At 43.1% G+C, this 14,735-nt stretch overlaps 1 protein-coding gene across 7 annotated transcripts in view; it reads right to left on the reverse strand.

Annotated features, from left to right (window-relative positions):
• The window catches only part of Miga1 (mitoguardin 1), a 68,851-nt gene extending 54,811 nt beyond the window's left edge, over positions 1 to 14,040 (reverse strand). Inside the window, exons 1-7 of one of the 7 annotated variants that reach the window (XM_076575249.1) lie at positions 13,925 to 14,018; positions 12,317 to 12,499; positions 9,738 to 10,035; positions 5,914 to 6,091; positions 3,882 to 4,018; positions 1,929 to 2,055; positions 684 to 817 (exon numbers count right to left, since the gene is read on the reverse strand). In XM_076575249.1, the coding sequence (XP_076431364.1) occupies positions 684 to 817; positions 1,929 to 2,055; positions 3,882 to 4,018; positions 5,914 to 6,091; positions 9,738 to 9,878 (717 nt within the window). In that variant the 5' untranslated portion in view covers positions 9,879 to 10,035; positions 12,317 to 12,499; positions 13,925 to 14,018. Of the gene's footprint in view, positions 1 to 683; positions 818 to 1,928; positions 2,056 to 3,881; positions 4,019 to 5,913; positions 6,092 to 9,737; positions 10,066 to 10,420; positions 10,481 to 12,316; positions 12,500 to 13,924 lie in introns of those variants that run through there. The other 6 variants (XM_076575246.1, XM_076575248.1, XM_076575250.1 and 3 more) reach the window with 6 other exon arrangements.
• Between the last annotated feature and the right edge of the window lie 695 nt (positions 14,041 to 14,735).

The raw sequence follows: 14,735 nt of genomic DNA on the forward strand, positions 1-14,735 counted from the left end.
ATTTGCTAAATTAGATTTAGTGCCCCTTGTCCTGGCTCCTGATTCCACAATCCACTCTAACTTTGAAATGATCAATAAAGACCCAGTTCTACCTTCTGTATTACAAAACCAATGGAAATTAATTGCATCTGCTACGTCTACACATCCTAGGGAAGTCTGCACACTTGAAGGTTTGGCACTGGAGTGTTGGTCAACAGTTCGGAGTACTTGGTGCTTTTGCAGAGGACCTGGGTTTGATTCTCAGCACCTTCATGGCAGCTCACACCGGTTTGCAATTCTAGTCCCAGAAGACCCAACTCTCTTTTGCATGCAGCTGGCACACTCATGGTACATGTACATACATGCAGGAAAAACACTTATCTGTATAAAATAATAAAACAATTTTTTTCAAAACCAAAAGTGCTTAAAAGCTCAGATAGAAAATGCCCGGCCAGAAGCCCTTCATGCTGGGCATGATCCCAGCCCTGGGGAAGCAGAGGCAGACAAGCTCTGAGTGTTTCAGACCAGCCTCGTCTACTAAGAGTCTTAAGTCAGCAGGGGCTACATAGTGAGACCCTATCTCAAGTCAAAACAAAACAAAAGCCCACAAATCTCTCACGTAGTCCCAAGCTGGAAAAGCAAACAACTTGTATTAACTGCCCAGAAAGAGGCTCTCCCAATAATCCAAAGCAGGCCGTCCTTACATCTACGCTTTCTTCAGCAATGGCATCTCCGGCTCCCAGCTTAACGGAGCTGCAGGCTTCCTCTTCAGCCTGTCTACTGCGGAAGGTCAGAGCTTGTTCCCATCGACGCAATGCCTCTTCAAACAATTCCATGCCTAAAGGTTAAGAGCAGAGTGACTGTAAATGAGCAAAACCATGTTTCCTAACATGTAAAATGACAAAACAGAAACTGGAAGGAAAGTCACAGACAGGGACTATTATTGCTGGGATAAGTATGATCATGCGGTTTGTAGGCTTGCAGGAGTGTGTTTATGCCACAGGCTAAAGATGCCCTAAAATGCTGTAAGCAGAGCTTAATGGGCCATTCTGGAGGAAGTGTGGAAGACCAGAATGCAGAAAGAGCCAATGGAAGCAGGCTTGTGAGGTTTCAGAAAGGAATAAGGACTCTCTTGGGAACTGTGCAAAGGGCTATTGAGTTTACATTCTGACAAAGAATCCAGTTGCTCTCTGGCCATGATCCTTTGTGAGACTGAATCAATATGTAATGAACTAGAGGGATGTAGTGGGACACACCTTTAAGCTCAGCACTCTGGAGGCAGAGGCAGGTGGATCTGAGTTCAAGGCCAGCCTTGTCTACAGAGTGAGTTCCAGGTAAATCAAATTACAAGTATAACAGAGAGGTTTGGGCAGATGGGACGCACGGATAAGAGTGTGATATAAAGAGTGATGTCATGGAGGAGTGATGTTGTCACAGGCCCAGGGCATGCTGGGAGTCACGAGACATGGAAGAGGACAGTACTGCATCCTCTCATAGGTCTCCTAAGACATGCGGCTGATTGACACCTTGATTTCAGATCAGTAATAATGATTTTGGACTTCTGGCTCCAGAACTCTGAGTGAACTGATTGCTGGGTTTTTTGGTTTGTTTGTTTGTTTTTTAAAGTTTCTGTATTTAAGGTAATTTATTATATCACAATATATAATATAACTTATTATATCTCAAGAAACTAGTACAGCTGATGATGTTATATAGCATAGATTCAACAGACATAGGCCATTTTAAAATTACAGTCGATTCTCTTAGGAGAAATCACTGGTTTTGGTTTTTCTTTTTTTCTTTTTCCCCCATAGGGATCAAACCCAGGACACTAACATGCCAGCCTAGCTCTCTGCCACTGAGTACCTGCCCAGCCCCAACTAACTTTCCTTTTACCTTCTAATGAAACCTGGTGACAGTATCTTAGAACTCAGAACTTCTATACCCACCCATCAGGTACAAATTCTCGGGAGTGGTCACAGGAATGTTAACAAGTTTGATGTCATCCTCATCTGCTTTGTCCCAGGAATTAGAATTTCCACAAGCACAGCTATGACAGGAATTGACACTCTGAACCTGAAATGAAGACCAACGAAAGTGGATCATCGCGTGTGGATCATCGCGCATGCATGAGTGTGTACACACACACACACACACACACACACACACACACACACACACACACACACGTGCGCGCGGTCTCCTATATAGCCAGCAATGACCTGAATGTTTCATCCTTTTGCCTCTACCTCCCAAGTGCTGGGATTGCAGGTGTATGCCGCTATACCTGGTTTTTATACAGTGCTAGGGTAGAGCCCAGGGTTTCCATGCCAGGAAAACACTATCCTGATTCAAACCTGCTATGGTAGTTTATATTTACCAATTACTTACATATGTTCTATAATTATAGTTCAGGTAAGTTCTACCTGAAGAAATAATTCTGATTATATTCAAATTTAGTACTCACGGGACTCTTAACTACTCTGGCCCTGTTGTTAAAAAATATATAAGTAGAACAATATTTTGAAAATAAATCAGTATTTTCACAAAAAATCAGGTGACTACTTGACAAACCTTTACTGTGTCAGCACTTATAAATGCTAACTACACCAGCCTAGGCTCTGTCTTTGGGGATTCAGACAATGTTAAATGATAATGTAGAGGTGCAGTTCATGCCCCTTCTCTAATAAAACCTGCTGTGCCAACCATGCCAGTCACTGCCTGCAGATGACCCCAGGCTCTAACTCCAGCGCTGTTCTCTGGAGAGAAATCCAAATGCAGATCTCAACGTGCCTTTGGTGACTCCACTTGCTTTTCTGCTGGCATCATAAACTTAATATGATGAGTCTAGCCTTCTTCCCACAGTAAAAATTCCTCCTCCAAGTTCATCAATACCTCCATTCCCATGATTTCTCAAATTTTAAAAAAGGAAGTCATTTTTAAAACAACTCTTAACACATCTTTAGATTTCATTTTTTTAATTGATTTTTATTTTTAATTATGTGTATGCATGTGTGCCTGTGTGGAGTTATTTGCACGTAGGTGCAGTTGCCCAAGGGAGTCAGGAGATTGTGTTAGATCCCCTAGAGCTGGAGTTACAAGTGGTTATGAGTTGCTCAACATAGGTGCTGAGATCCAAACTCAGGTCCTCTGCAAGAGCAGGACATACTCCTGGCTATCGAGCTATCTCTCCTGCTCCCTTGACCTCATTCGTCAAGTTTTGTGGACCTAGATCCCGACTGTCTGAGTCACAACCCCGATTTAAGTACTACCTGCTGTCTAAAAGGCAGAACCCGCCTCACAGCCTGTAGTGGAATGGTAAGCTGGCTGAGCAAGAGCAAAGGGGACTGAAGTAGTCCCCTGCAGCTACTCCTGCTAAGGGAGGTGCCGAGGCTAAGGGTGTCGAAGATACAGGAGTCTTATCTGCGCCATGCTGTCAGCTCACAGAACTGCAAGTCTGCAAACCCCCATAAGGTGTTCCTACTCTGCCACAGGTCTCCAAATTTTAGCGACTTTTCACTGGGCACAGGTGACTCTCTGACTCCACAGTCTAGCTACTCAGGAGGCTAAGGTAACAGAATGACTTGAGCCCAAAAGTACAGGGAGAGCTCGACAAAGCAAGGAGACCCTCTCACCCACATACTGGAATTACAGGCATGAGCCATCACATCCAGTCCAGGAAAAAGGATGCCTGCACCTACTTTTGAATCAACACTACCACATCAAAGCTGTTCTCAAAGGACCAAATGGACCGTATCACTTACTCAATGAAACTGGACACCAGCAGCAAAGGAAACAGACTCAACCAGACTGTCCCCTAAGAGCAGCAGATATGTGATACTTAAGCTAATAAGAGATACGTAAGCAAATGTAAGAATAATAATAAAGTATGTTTTCCTTACAGAGGCTAAGCTCTGGGCAGAACCCGAGTATTTGCTGAAAAGTCCTCCATTAGCGTAGTTACAAGACTGAGATCCTTTGTCCTTGGTGGAACTTAGTGACAAGGTCAAGTTCTGTCTACTACTGGAACAGCTGGAACCTGGCAAACAAACACACCAAAACCAAAAGCATCAGCAATTCCAACAGTAACTTCCAGGGAAAAAATTCAGGTTATAGTCGTTCAGAAAGCACCTGAGTTTTCTTTTTTTTAGAACTCATTTTATTCAGGCACATAAATCATTAAATGTGCAACGTTATTAAAATATACATTCCTAATGTTTGTATGTTATACAAATACCAGATTTTATAACCAGGTAAAATATTCAGCAAACGATTCAGGCCAGTTTTGAATGACTTACTATAATCAGTGTAAAAATATCAGCAGCTACCTCACAAGCTGTCAGTTTAAAATGTAAGCACTTTGTTCCCTAAATTACAACTTCCCCTTAAATGTGTTTGCTTCTGTGCACTTCTGAGCCCTCCACCACTTGCACACTCATCTGCAGAGTACACACCAGGCCTAGCTTCTCTCAGCAAGACAGGGCAGACTCTGTTTCAAATTCCAGTACATATATGTTATATGACCTTGGTAACATCTTCATATGCTAGTGTTTTAAATACATAAATGAGAAGAACATGGCACTGTAGTCATTCATAGAGCTACTATAAAAAATATATAAAATGCTGAATATAATGCTTGTCTGAGATCTAATAAAATCTCAATAAAAAACAAACAGTGGTTCACTATGTATGCTGATGAATAAATCACAAAACCATAAAATACATGACACAGTAAAATACTAAGACATCTAGCCTGGTCAAAAAATTATTATTATTATTATTGTTGTTGTTGTTGTGTGTGAGAGGATCAAAAGTTCAAAGCCAGCCTCAGAACACAGTGTTGTGGAATAATTCTTTTGTTCACCATGAATATGTATTACTCTAATTGGTTAATAAAGAGTTGACTGGCCAACAGCTAGGCAGGATTTTCAGGGCTGAGAGAACCCTGGGAAGAAGGGCAGAGTCTGAGGAGTCAGAGGAGATGCCGTGAGACACAGAGAGGGAGCAGGATGGGATGTACATAGATGAGTTAAACAAGCCTCAGGGCAGCACATAGACAAACAGAAATGGGTTAATTTAAGTTATAAAAGCTAGCTAAAAACAAGTCTAAGCTATTGGCTAAGCATTTATAATTACCATTAAGTCTCTGTGTGGTTATTTGGGGAGTGGCTGGCAGGACAGAAAAGTTTAACTACAACATAGTGAAGTCAAGGCCAGCTGGGGCTACATAAGACTGTTAAAAAATCTCATAAAAAATCACAAACACCATAAAGATAACAGAGACAGAATTCAATTATAGTATATTTGTACAAATGTAATAATTACTATGTTTTACAAATGACAGCATGCACTATTGACTTAGAATGATATTCTCATACATTATCAAATACATCAAAAGCAGGTTGTGAATGTAGTCTCATGGTTCTATGGTTTTTTTTTTTTAATTTTTATATTTTTAAAATACGTGTATATGTATCAGTGTGTGGGTATGTTCACATGAGTGAGGTACTCAGAGGCCAGTTGTGTCAGATCCTTTGAAGCTGCCAGATGTGGATGCTGAGAAGGGAAGTCAGTTCCTCTGGAAGAACGGTTCTCAGTTGTAACTGCTGAGCCATCTCTCCAGCCTCTGAAACTGTATTTTACTATATAATTTACTGACACATACTTTTTGTTTTGTTTTGTTTTTCAAGACAGGGTTTCTCTGTGTAACGACAGCTCTCGCTGTTCTGGAACTCGCTCTTGTAGACCAGGCTGGCCTTGAACTCGCAGAAATCTGCCTGCCTCTGCCTTCGGAGTGCTGGGATTAAAGCCACTAAGTGGCTTTAATGTATCTGTCTTTTCTCCTGCATACTTTCTAACCCTACAGACCGGTGCTCCAGCTGTGATACATAGTATCTCATGGTTCACAGATTTAATCTGGAAATTTCCACAGACCTTTGTCCGATGCTGCTCTTTTAGTGTGTTCAAGTAGGAGGTGCTCTGGTTCCCACGGTAGTATTTTTTCTTTCTTTTTTCCACGTCTTCTTTTAAAGTGATGGGCAAAAAAAATTACAGATATAGCACTCACAGCAGTTACCACAAACAATCTTTTAGCTACTGGTGAAAATTTGATCTGGAAAAGATTGGAAAAAAAAAAAAACTCTTATCTTTTCACTAAAAGTAAAAGCATAAGAACTAAAATTAGCTGTTGCAGGATATTTGATTACCCCATGAACCCTGAGATTGCGTTATTTACTGGAAAAACCTGTTTCTAGTTCTGGCTCAGCCCTAGATTATACCTTTAATCCAAGAGCTTTCCGCTTAAATACTGTAAACAGGATTAAATAAAGTCAACCATAGGTCAAGAGGTGGCGCAAGCAACCAGTGGACAAGAAGTGAACATAGGGTTATTAAGAAAAAATTGCCAGGCGGTGGTGGCGCACACCTTTAATCCCAGCACTTGGAAGGCAGAGGCAGGCAGATTTCTGTGAGTTCCAGGCCAGCCTGGTCTACAGACTGAGGTCCAGGACAAGCACCAAAGCTGCACAGGGAAAAAGAAAAAGAAAAAAGAAAAGAAAAAAATCTTAGAGAGTCAGAAGGCGTCAGGAGGGCAGACAGAGAGATGCACAGGAAACAGAAGGGAGGGACGGGCACTTTGAGGAGGGTGTTTCGAGATGGCCTAGGAGGAAGAAGGCTTCTGGGACCTCCGCTGAGGAGGAAGGTCGGCTGGGTGCTTCCTCTGCCTCTCGGATCAGCAGGCTTTCACCCCAGCATCTGGCTCCGGAGTCTTTACTGGTAAAAATCAAACGATTCAGTGTAGCATGAATCTTAGAAGGTCTTATTAATAAAATCTAACCTGGAGCCAGGTATTGGGGTGAACGCTGGAAAAATCAGAGAAGCAGAACAAGCCACAGCCACCTCACCTCACCAGTTCCTCAGCTGGTCCTGTTTCCTCAGACTGGAAGCCTCTGAGTCCTCATCCAGAATAAATCTCAGCTGAACTGCTGCTCAAAAGCCTGAAAGTTTAACCAGCTAAATGCTTCTAGTTTCTGGTCTTCACGCCTTATATATCTTTCTGTTTTTGCCATTACTCCCTGGGATTAAAAGCTCACTTCTTGGGATTAAAGGTGTGTGTCACCATGCCTGGCCAACTCCAATGTGGCCTTGAACTCACAGAGATCCATGCCTCCAGAAGGCTAGGATTAAAGGCGTGAGTGCCACCATTTTCTAGTCTTTGTATCTAGTGGCTGTTCTGTTCTTTGACCCCAGATAAGTTTATTAGGGTGCACAATATTTTGGGAACACAATACCTCCACAATTCAGATTTTGTTCAAAACAATAATTAGCCTTTGATTCCAGCACTCAGGGGGCAGAGGCAGGCAGATCTCTGAGTCTGAGGCCAGCCTGGTCTACAGAGCCAATTCCAGGACAGCCAGGGCTACACAGAGAAACCCTGTCTCGAATCCCCCAACACACACACACACACACACACACACACACACACACACACACACACACACGCGTGTGCCCCCCCCCCCGCAAAAAAAATAAAAGTAGATCTTACTTATCTGTAAACATTATAAAGAGCCTATGTATCCCTCTTTCAGCCCCAGCCAGTCTGTTTTAATTTAACAGGCTATCACTCACTGCTCTGAAGTTATCTAAGTTTGAAATACACATTATTATTTCAAAGTCAATAGATACATACAGTAATTCAACCCTGTGAACATTTCTTGACCAAATGATGATTAACCCGTGAAACTGAATCTTTTTTCTTAGAGAGGAGGGGAGAGGTGGGGTGTTTGGGTTTTCTGTGTAGCCCTGGCTGTCCTGGAACTCTGTAGACCAGGTTAGCCTCAAATTCAGAGATCTGCCTGCCTCTGCCTCCTGAGTGCTGGGATCAAAGGTGAGCGCCACCACCGCCTGAAACTTCTACATAAACAATCAGCAAGATTTTTAACTATAGAAATGATTAAATCAGACTTTAAAAGTGAGCTCAATTTTTAAAACATATCCAGAATTTTAAGCAAACAGAAGTTAACTTATTTATAAATACCACAGGAATAAGTGATTTTATTCATAAATTAATTAGAAAATATTTTTAAAACCCTACAATCTAAACAATCACACAACTTAGCACCAATGCCCTCTCCTGGTCTCCATGGACCAAGGCATATACACAATGCCCAGCATACACACAGGCAAAACACCTGTAAACATAAAATAAAAAGGGTTTTAAAATAATTTATTTATTATTTTACATGCATTGGTGCTTTGCCTGCAGGTATGTCCTTGTGAGGGAGCCAGATCCTCTAGAACGGAGTTACAGACAGCTGTGAGCCGCCATGTGGGTGCGGGGAATTGAACTCAGGTCCTCTGGAAGAGCAGCCAGTGCTCTTAACCTCTAACCCATCTCTCCAGCCCCAAAATAAAAATATTTTTGAATTAGAATAAAAGATATTGACAACAGACTACAACCCACAGAAGGAGAGAACGATCTGGAAAGTGCACACCTGAAGGACGGCCGCCATGGTCAGACAAGACCATAAGGTTAGCAAGGCTGTGGGATGTCAAACAGCGCCCCTGCTGTGGGAACCAGCACAGCAGCTCCCCACAAAACAAACAAACATGTGGTTTAGAAATTCTACCTCTGAAAAATAATTCTGAAGAGAACTGAAACGGGATCTTTCTTGTCTTCCTTTCTTTGTGTCCGGGTGCCTGTGTGTGCCCAGGGGCTCTCATACTTGCGCTGAGACATCTCCCCAGGCCCATTTTTGTTTCCACTTATTATTATTATTATTATTATTATTATTATTATTATTATTATTATTATTTTAAACAGGAGTCTCTTTATAGTTCAGGCTGTCCTTAAATTCCTGGTCTTCCTGCCTTTGCCTCTGGAGTGCTGAGATCACAGGTGTGTGACACCGTGACTGGCTAAAGCAGTCTTCCAGAGATTATTTACACATCCATGATCATAGACGCTTTATTCAAGATAGCTAAAACATGGAAACAACCCAAGTAGTTCACAGACAGATGGAAATACAAGCAAAAATGTGTATATGCATACAGTGGAATATTTATTCCATATTAAAAGGAAATTCTAACATGTGCTACAATGTGGATAAATCTTTACAATATTAAGCTATTACAATACACGAGTCATTAAAAAATAATGAATAAATAAATGAATGGGATTAAAGTATATGTCACCACACCTGGATAAGAAAGGAAAACTTTTTAAAGTAATACAGTGTATACATATACATATTTTTAATGAAATATATTTATATGTATATAATATAAAATATTTACATATAAATATATTATGAAAATACGTATATGCACATATACATATACACAAAATAATTTTTAAAAGTAGATATTAAACTACTTTAGCATTTTGGGTTTTTTTGTTTTTGTTTTTTTTAGATCTATTTACTTATTATGTATCCAGCATATATGACTGTAGGCCAGAAGAGGGCACCAGATCTCATTACAGATGGCTGTGAGGCACCATGTGGTTGCTGGGAATTGAACTCAGGACCTTTGGAAGAGAAGCCAGTGCTCTTAACCTCTGAGCCATCTCTCCAGCCAAACTTTAGCATTTTGACTACGCTGTGTGAAATCCTCAGGGCAGTCAGTCCGCCTGCTTCCAAGCTCTGGGTTCAAATCCCTAGTATCAACAAACAAAACAACCTCAAGGAAAAGAAAAATCACAAACAAATTACACTGAACAACATAAACACACTATTCAAATTCGGTTCACTTCTGTTTACCTGGGAGAGAGAACAGTACCAGGACACAGGGACATCCAACACTCTGAGGGCGGCCGTCTTCAGGGAGAACTGCGATTCTCTGACTGTTTCTTCCGACATGACTCCCCTGTCTGATCTTAATTCAGCGAAACAGAAATTCATCAGCCATAGGGATTTCCGGTTGCTTTATCCATGAAAGATGCAAAGTTAAATTCTTCCCAGGTGTGATGGTGGTTCATGCCTTTGATTCCAGCTCTTGGGAGGGAGAGGCAGGCAGATCTCCGTGAGTTTGATGTCAATGTGATTTACATGGCGAATTCTAGGCCAGACAGAGATAAATAATGAGGACCTGTCTCAAAAAAAAAAAAAAAAAAAAAAAGTTAAACTCTGGTAAAATCAGAGAACTGATTCATGCAAATTGTTCTCTGATGCCCACCAGAGCACCTAATAAATAAATATAATAAAAATATTTAAACTCTATCAGTTTTGTGGGTAATTATGCAGGCATGATATTGCAATGAAGCTAAACCTGCATTTATCAGTTACCAAAATAGCAAAGAAGAACATGAGCTGTGTTTAAACTTAATCGTAACCAAAAGGCTAACAGTGATGAAAATGGGGAGACTGAAACTTCAAATGCAAGTCATAAACTTTCCTTAGAAAACAACAGGTCCTCCCACTGAGCAGGATGAATGAGAACACACCGTAAGTACATACGTGTATGAAGATTCCATGAGCAAAAAACCTTCACTTTGTATGTTAACCTAAAACAATTATGGGGAGAGAAGAGGGGGCATGGTGAGAACTGCATGTTCTAGAGCAGTGTTCTCAACCTTCCTAGTGCTGTGACCTTCAAGACAGTTCCTCATGCTGTGGTGACCCCCCACAGTACTACTGTTATGAATGGTAATGTGAATGCCTGTGTTTTCTGATGGTCTTAGGCAACCTCATGAAAGGGTTATCCGATACTACAATGGGGTCACGGCCTACAGGTTGAGAACCATTGTTCTAGATTCTCTTTCTAGCTAAAGTTTATCAGTGTTAGTATCTTAAAATCTAATTCTTCTTGATTTCCTTCTTAAGTGTGCATGGGGTGCTGACTGGAATCTAGCATACATTCTTGGACACGGAAAGAAAACTCAGAATTCAGTAGCTGGACTAATTTTCATACATTTATCCTCACATTGCTTCATTTAAACAAGATTCAACAACTGTCATATATATATATATACATATACATATATACTATATTACATAATATACAATAAATGAACGATTATTTATTATATGCATGTGTATCCACGCATATAATAAATAAAGTGTCTCAGGGCAACCTGCAGGTCTCTTCTACCACATGGGTCCCAGGGATCAAACCTAGGCAGTCAAGACTTTTGGCAAGTTCTTTAACCTGCTGAGCCATCTCACTAGCTCTTAACATTCTTGACACCGAAGGTCAGATACTGAGCTGGCCAGTGCTGGCGCACACCTTTAATCCCAGGGAGGCAGAGGCACTTGGATCGCTGAGCTTGGGGCCAGTTTGGTCTACAGAATGAGTTCCAGGGCACATGGAGAAACCCTGTCTCAAAAAACAAAAGCAGAGTCAAATATGTATGTGCTTATGTATTATATTAGAAATGAGGTGTCTCTTCTGTACCTGAGCTGGCTGTCTACCACTGGGCTGAAGCACTCAGTCTCTAAAGAACTGAGACTACATGCACTGGCCACCACACCCAACTACAAAGAGTCTGATACGTAAAAAAGCAGACGCTTGGAGACCCAGATTAAAAACATGATGCATGCTGGGGACAGAGCTCAAGCACTTGTCACAGAAGCATTAGGACCAGAGAACCCATGCAAACCCTGGTTAGGCTTACAGGATTGCCTGCGATTCCAGCCTCTGATTTAGAGACGCGGGATCCCTAGAGCAAGCTTGCTAACAAGACTAGCTGTGCATGGATCTGGGTCTGACTGAGAGGACCCGACTCAATGCAACAAGAAAAATCAACCAAGGATGGTGATGCTCAGCGTCCAACTCCGGCCTCCACAGGCACACGCACTCACATATACACCTACAAACTTCCACTTCCTCCCACAAATGTTGGGGAAAACAAAGGTTCAGAACAACCCTTTAATACAGTTTTTCTTGTTTTTTTTTTTTTTTTTTTTTTTGGTTTTTCGAGACAGGGTTTCTCTGTGTAGCTTTGCGCCTCTCCTGGAACTCACTTGGTAGTCCAGGCTGGCCTCGAACTCACAGAGATCCACCTGGCTCTGCCTCCCGAGTGCTGGGATTAAAGGCGTGCGCCACCACCGCCCGGCCAGTTTTTCTTGTTGTAGTGACCCCCCCCAATCAAATTTTCATTTCCACTTCATAACTGCAATTTTGCTACTGCTATGTATCATAATATAAATATCTGTGTTTTCGGATGGTCTTAGGTGACCCCTGTGAAAGGCTTGTTCAACCCCACAAAGGGGTCACAACCCACACTGCTGAGAACCACTGGTCTAGAGTCCAGGCATCTACAGAATTACCAGCTCACTGTTGTTATTAGTACAACTAGTTGCACACAGTAAATACATTTATAAAATACAAATCAGCTCACAACTGTAATTAAGAAATGCTCTGTCTGGCGTAGAGAGATGTTCAGCAGTTAAGAGCACTGGCTGTTCTTCCAGAGGACCTGGGGCTGATTGTCAGCACCGACGGTGGGTGGCTCACAACCATTTCTAACTCTATCCCAGGGAATCTCATGCCCTCTTCTGGACTCCATGGGCACTGCATGTACCTAGTGCACAGACGAACACGCAAGCAAAACACCCGTGTATTTAAGGAGCTAAACAAACAAGCAAACAAAGCAAAACAACAACAACAACAACAACAACGACAAAACCCAGAAACACATCTGGTGACGAAAACGCTTATTTGAATTTGCTGCAGTACTTTGTTTTTGAATTCTGGCTCACTCGTTTCATTTCACCAAGGAAAGCTGAAAATCACGAAGGAAGCTGAATCCAAGTGTAATCATTACTAACTGAAAAACTTCAAAAGCAGGCATTTCAACGACTCACAGAAGTATAATTTAAATAAACATGAAAGCAGTTTCATGACTATTCAAATTTGTAAAAGAAATCTTCCAAACACCGGCCTGTTAGAAGTGTCGTCAACAGAGTTTCCATTTTAAACATCCTAAAATTCGATTCTACAACTCTTGACTCTTATTGTAAGAAGTAAATCTAAACTACTGAGCCAATTTGACAGGAAGCAGAAATCTACACAACTTAAGACTGAGGAGGAGAGAGTCTCTCCCTCTCCCTCTCTCTTTGCGGGGCGGGGGCAGGATTCCTTGGAAGGCGGTCAGGCCTGGAATTCACTATGGAAGAATGACCTTGAATCTCTGATCCTCCTGCCTCCACCTCCCTAACTGAGATCACTTACATGCGTGCACCAGCTCCGCTGAGGAGATGTTTTCAATGCAGTAGAAATCATTACTGACAATAACCTGATAATAAGAATAGTCTGTGAGTCTAAAACAAGACCGTTAGTGGGCACACCCGTAATCCCATCACTTGGGAGGCTGAGGCAGGAGGATTACCATCAGCTGGAGCCTGATGTCGTTTTCACAGTGAGTTCCAGACCAGTCTACAGGGTGGGATGCTGTCTGAATAAAATAATCACAATAAAAACAAGCTGTCTGGGGCGTCTCCCCGTAGAGTAGGTGCTCAGCGATTTTGGTCAGTGGGCCAAGGCTTCTCTGCAGGCGCCCGGCGACAGGCCGGTCATCTAGCACCTAGGCAGCTGCTCAAGGTCCCCGCCGCCCGCGCTCTCTGCTCCGCGATCTCCTCACCCCGCACTTGCTCCGCGCTCTCCCCACCCCGGATCTCCGCCCCGCACTTGCCCTGCTCTCTCTGCACCCCGGATCTCCGCCCCGCACTTGCCCTGCTCTCTCTGCACCCCGGATCTCCGCCCCGCACTTACCCTGCTCTCTCTGCACCCCGGATCTCCGCCCCGCACTTACCCTGCTCTCTCTGCACCCCGGATCTCCGCCCCGCACTTACCCTGCTCTCTGCACCCCGGATCTCCGCCCCGCACTTACCCTGCTCTCTGCACCCCGGATCTCCGCCCCGCACTTACCCTGCTCTCTCTGCACCCCGGATCTCCGCCCCGCACTTACCCTGCTCTCTCTGCACCCCGATCTCTGCCCTGTACTTACCCTGCTCTGCCCGCACCCGGTTCTCTTCCGCGCGCCCGCACCTGCGCCTTGTCTGCTTCCCAGCCGCAGCCCCCACAGAGCAGCCTCGGGTTGTGGGAGGCGGAGTCCTTCCGGGGTCAGGACGCAAAGGTAGGGAAAGTGGAGGGCCACGGGCGGGCGGACTGCGTGAGGGGCTACGTGCGAGGTCGCTCCCGCCATATTTGTAGAGGGCAGTGGGCTCTATCTAGAATTGCAGCCCTTTATACAGCTATTAATGGGTAGTATGGGAGTTGGTAACCTTTTAGGAGTATAGGACCACGCAGCGAATCTGGTTAAGACTATGGAGCTTTTCTCTGTAAAAATGGTTATGATTGTTCATTATTAAAGAAAATATAATAAACACACAGCATGCGTGTGCATGGACACACATGCACACCTTTTTCAGCCCCAGAAACCCATCATGGATCCCAAATCAAGAATTTCTGGGGGCTGGAGAGATGGCTTAGTGGTTAAGAGCACTGGTTGTTCTTCCAGAGGACCCAGGTTCAATTCCCAGCACCCACATGGCGCCTCACAACTGTCTGTAACTCCAGTTCCAGGGGACCTGACACCCTCACACCAATGCACATAAAGTGAAGTTAAATAAATTTAAAAAGAAGAAGAATTTCTGGCATCTATGAGGCTCTCCAATGGATACCCCCCCCCCACACACACACTCACATTCACACTCCCACACAACCAATCTATCTTAGACCCCGAGTCCTCAAGTGAGCTAGGTTACAGGTAGGGTAGATGGACCTATATAAACGGTGCATTTATTATTAACTTAGAT

This window comes from Peromyscus maniculatus, chromosome 6 (genome assembly GCF_049852395.1).
Source record: "Peromyscus maniculatus bairdii isolate BWxNUB_F1_BW_parent chromosome 6, HU_Pman_BW_mat_3.1, whole genome shotgun sequence".
NCBI lineage: Eukaryota > Metazoa > Chordata > Mammalia > Rodentia > Cricetidae > Peromyscus > Peromyscus maniculatus.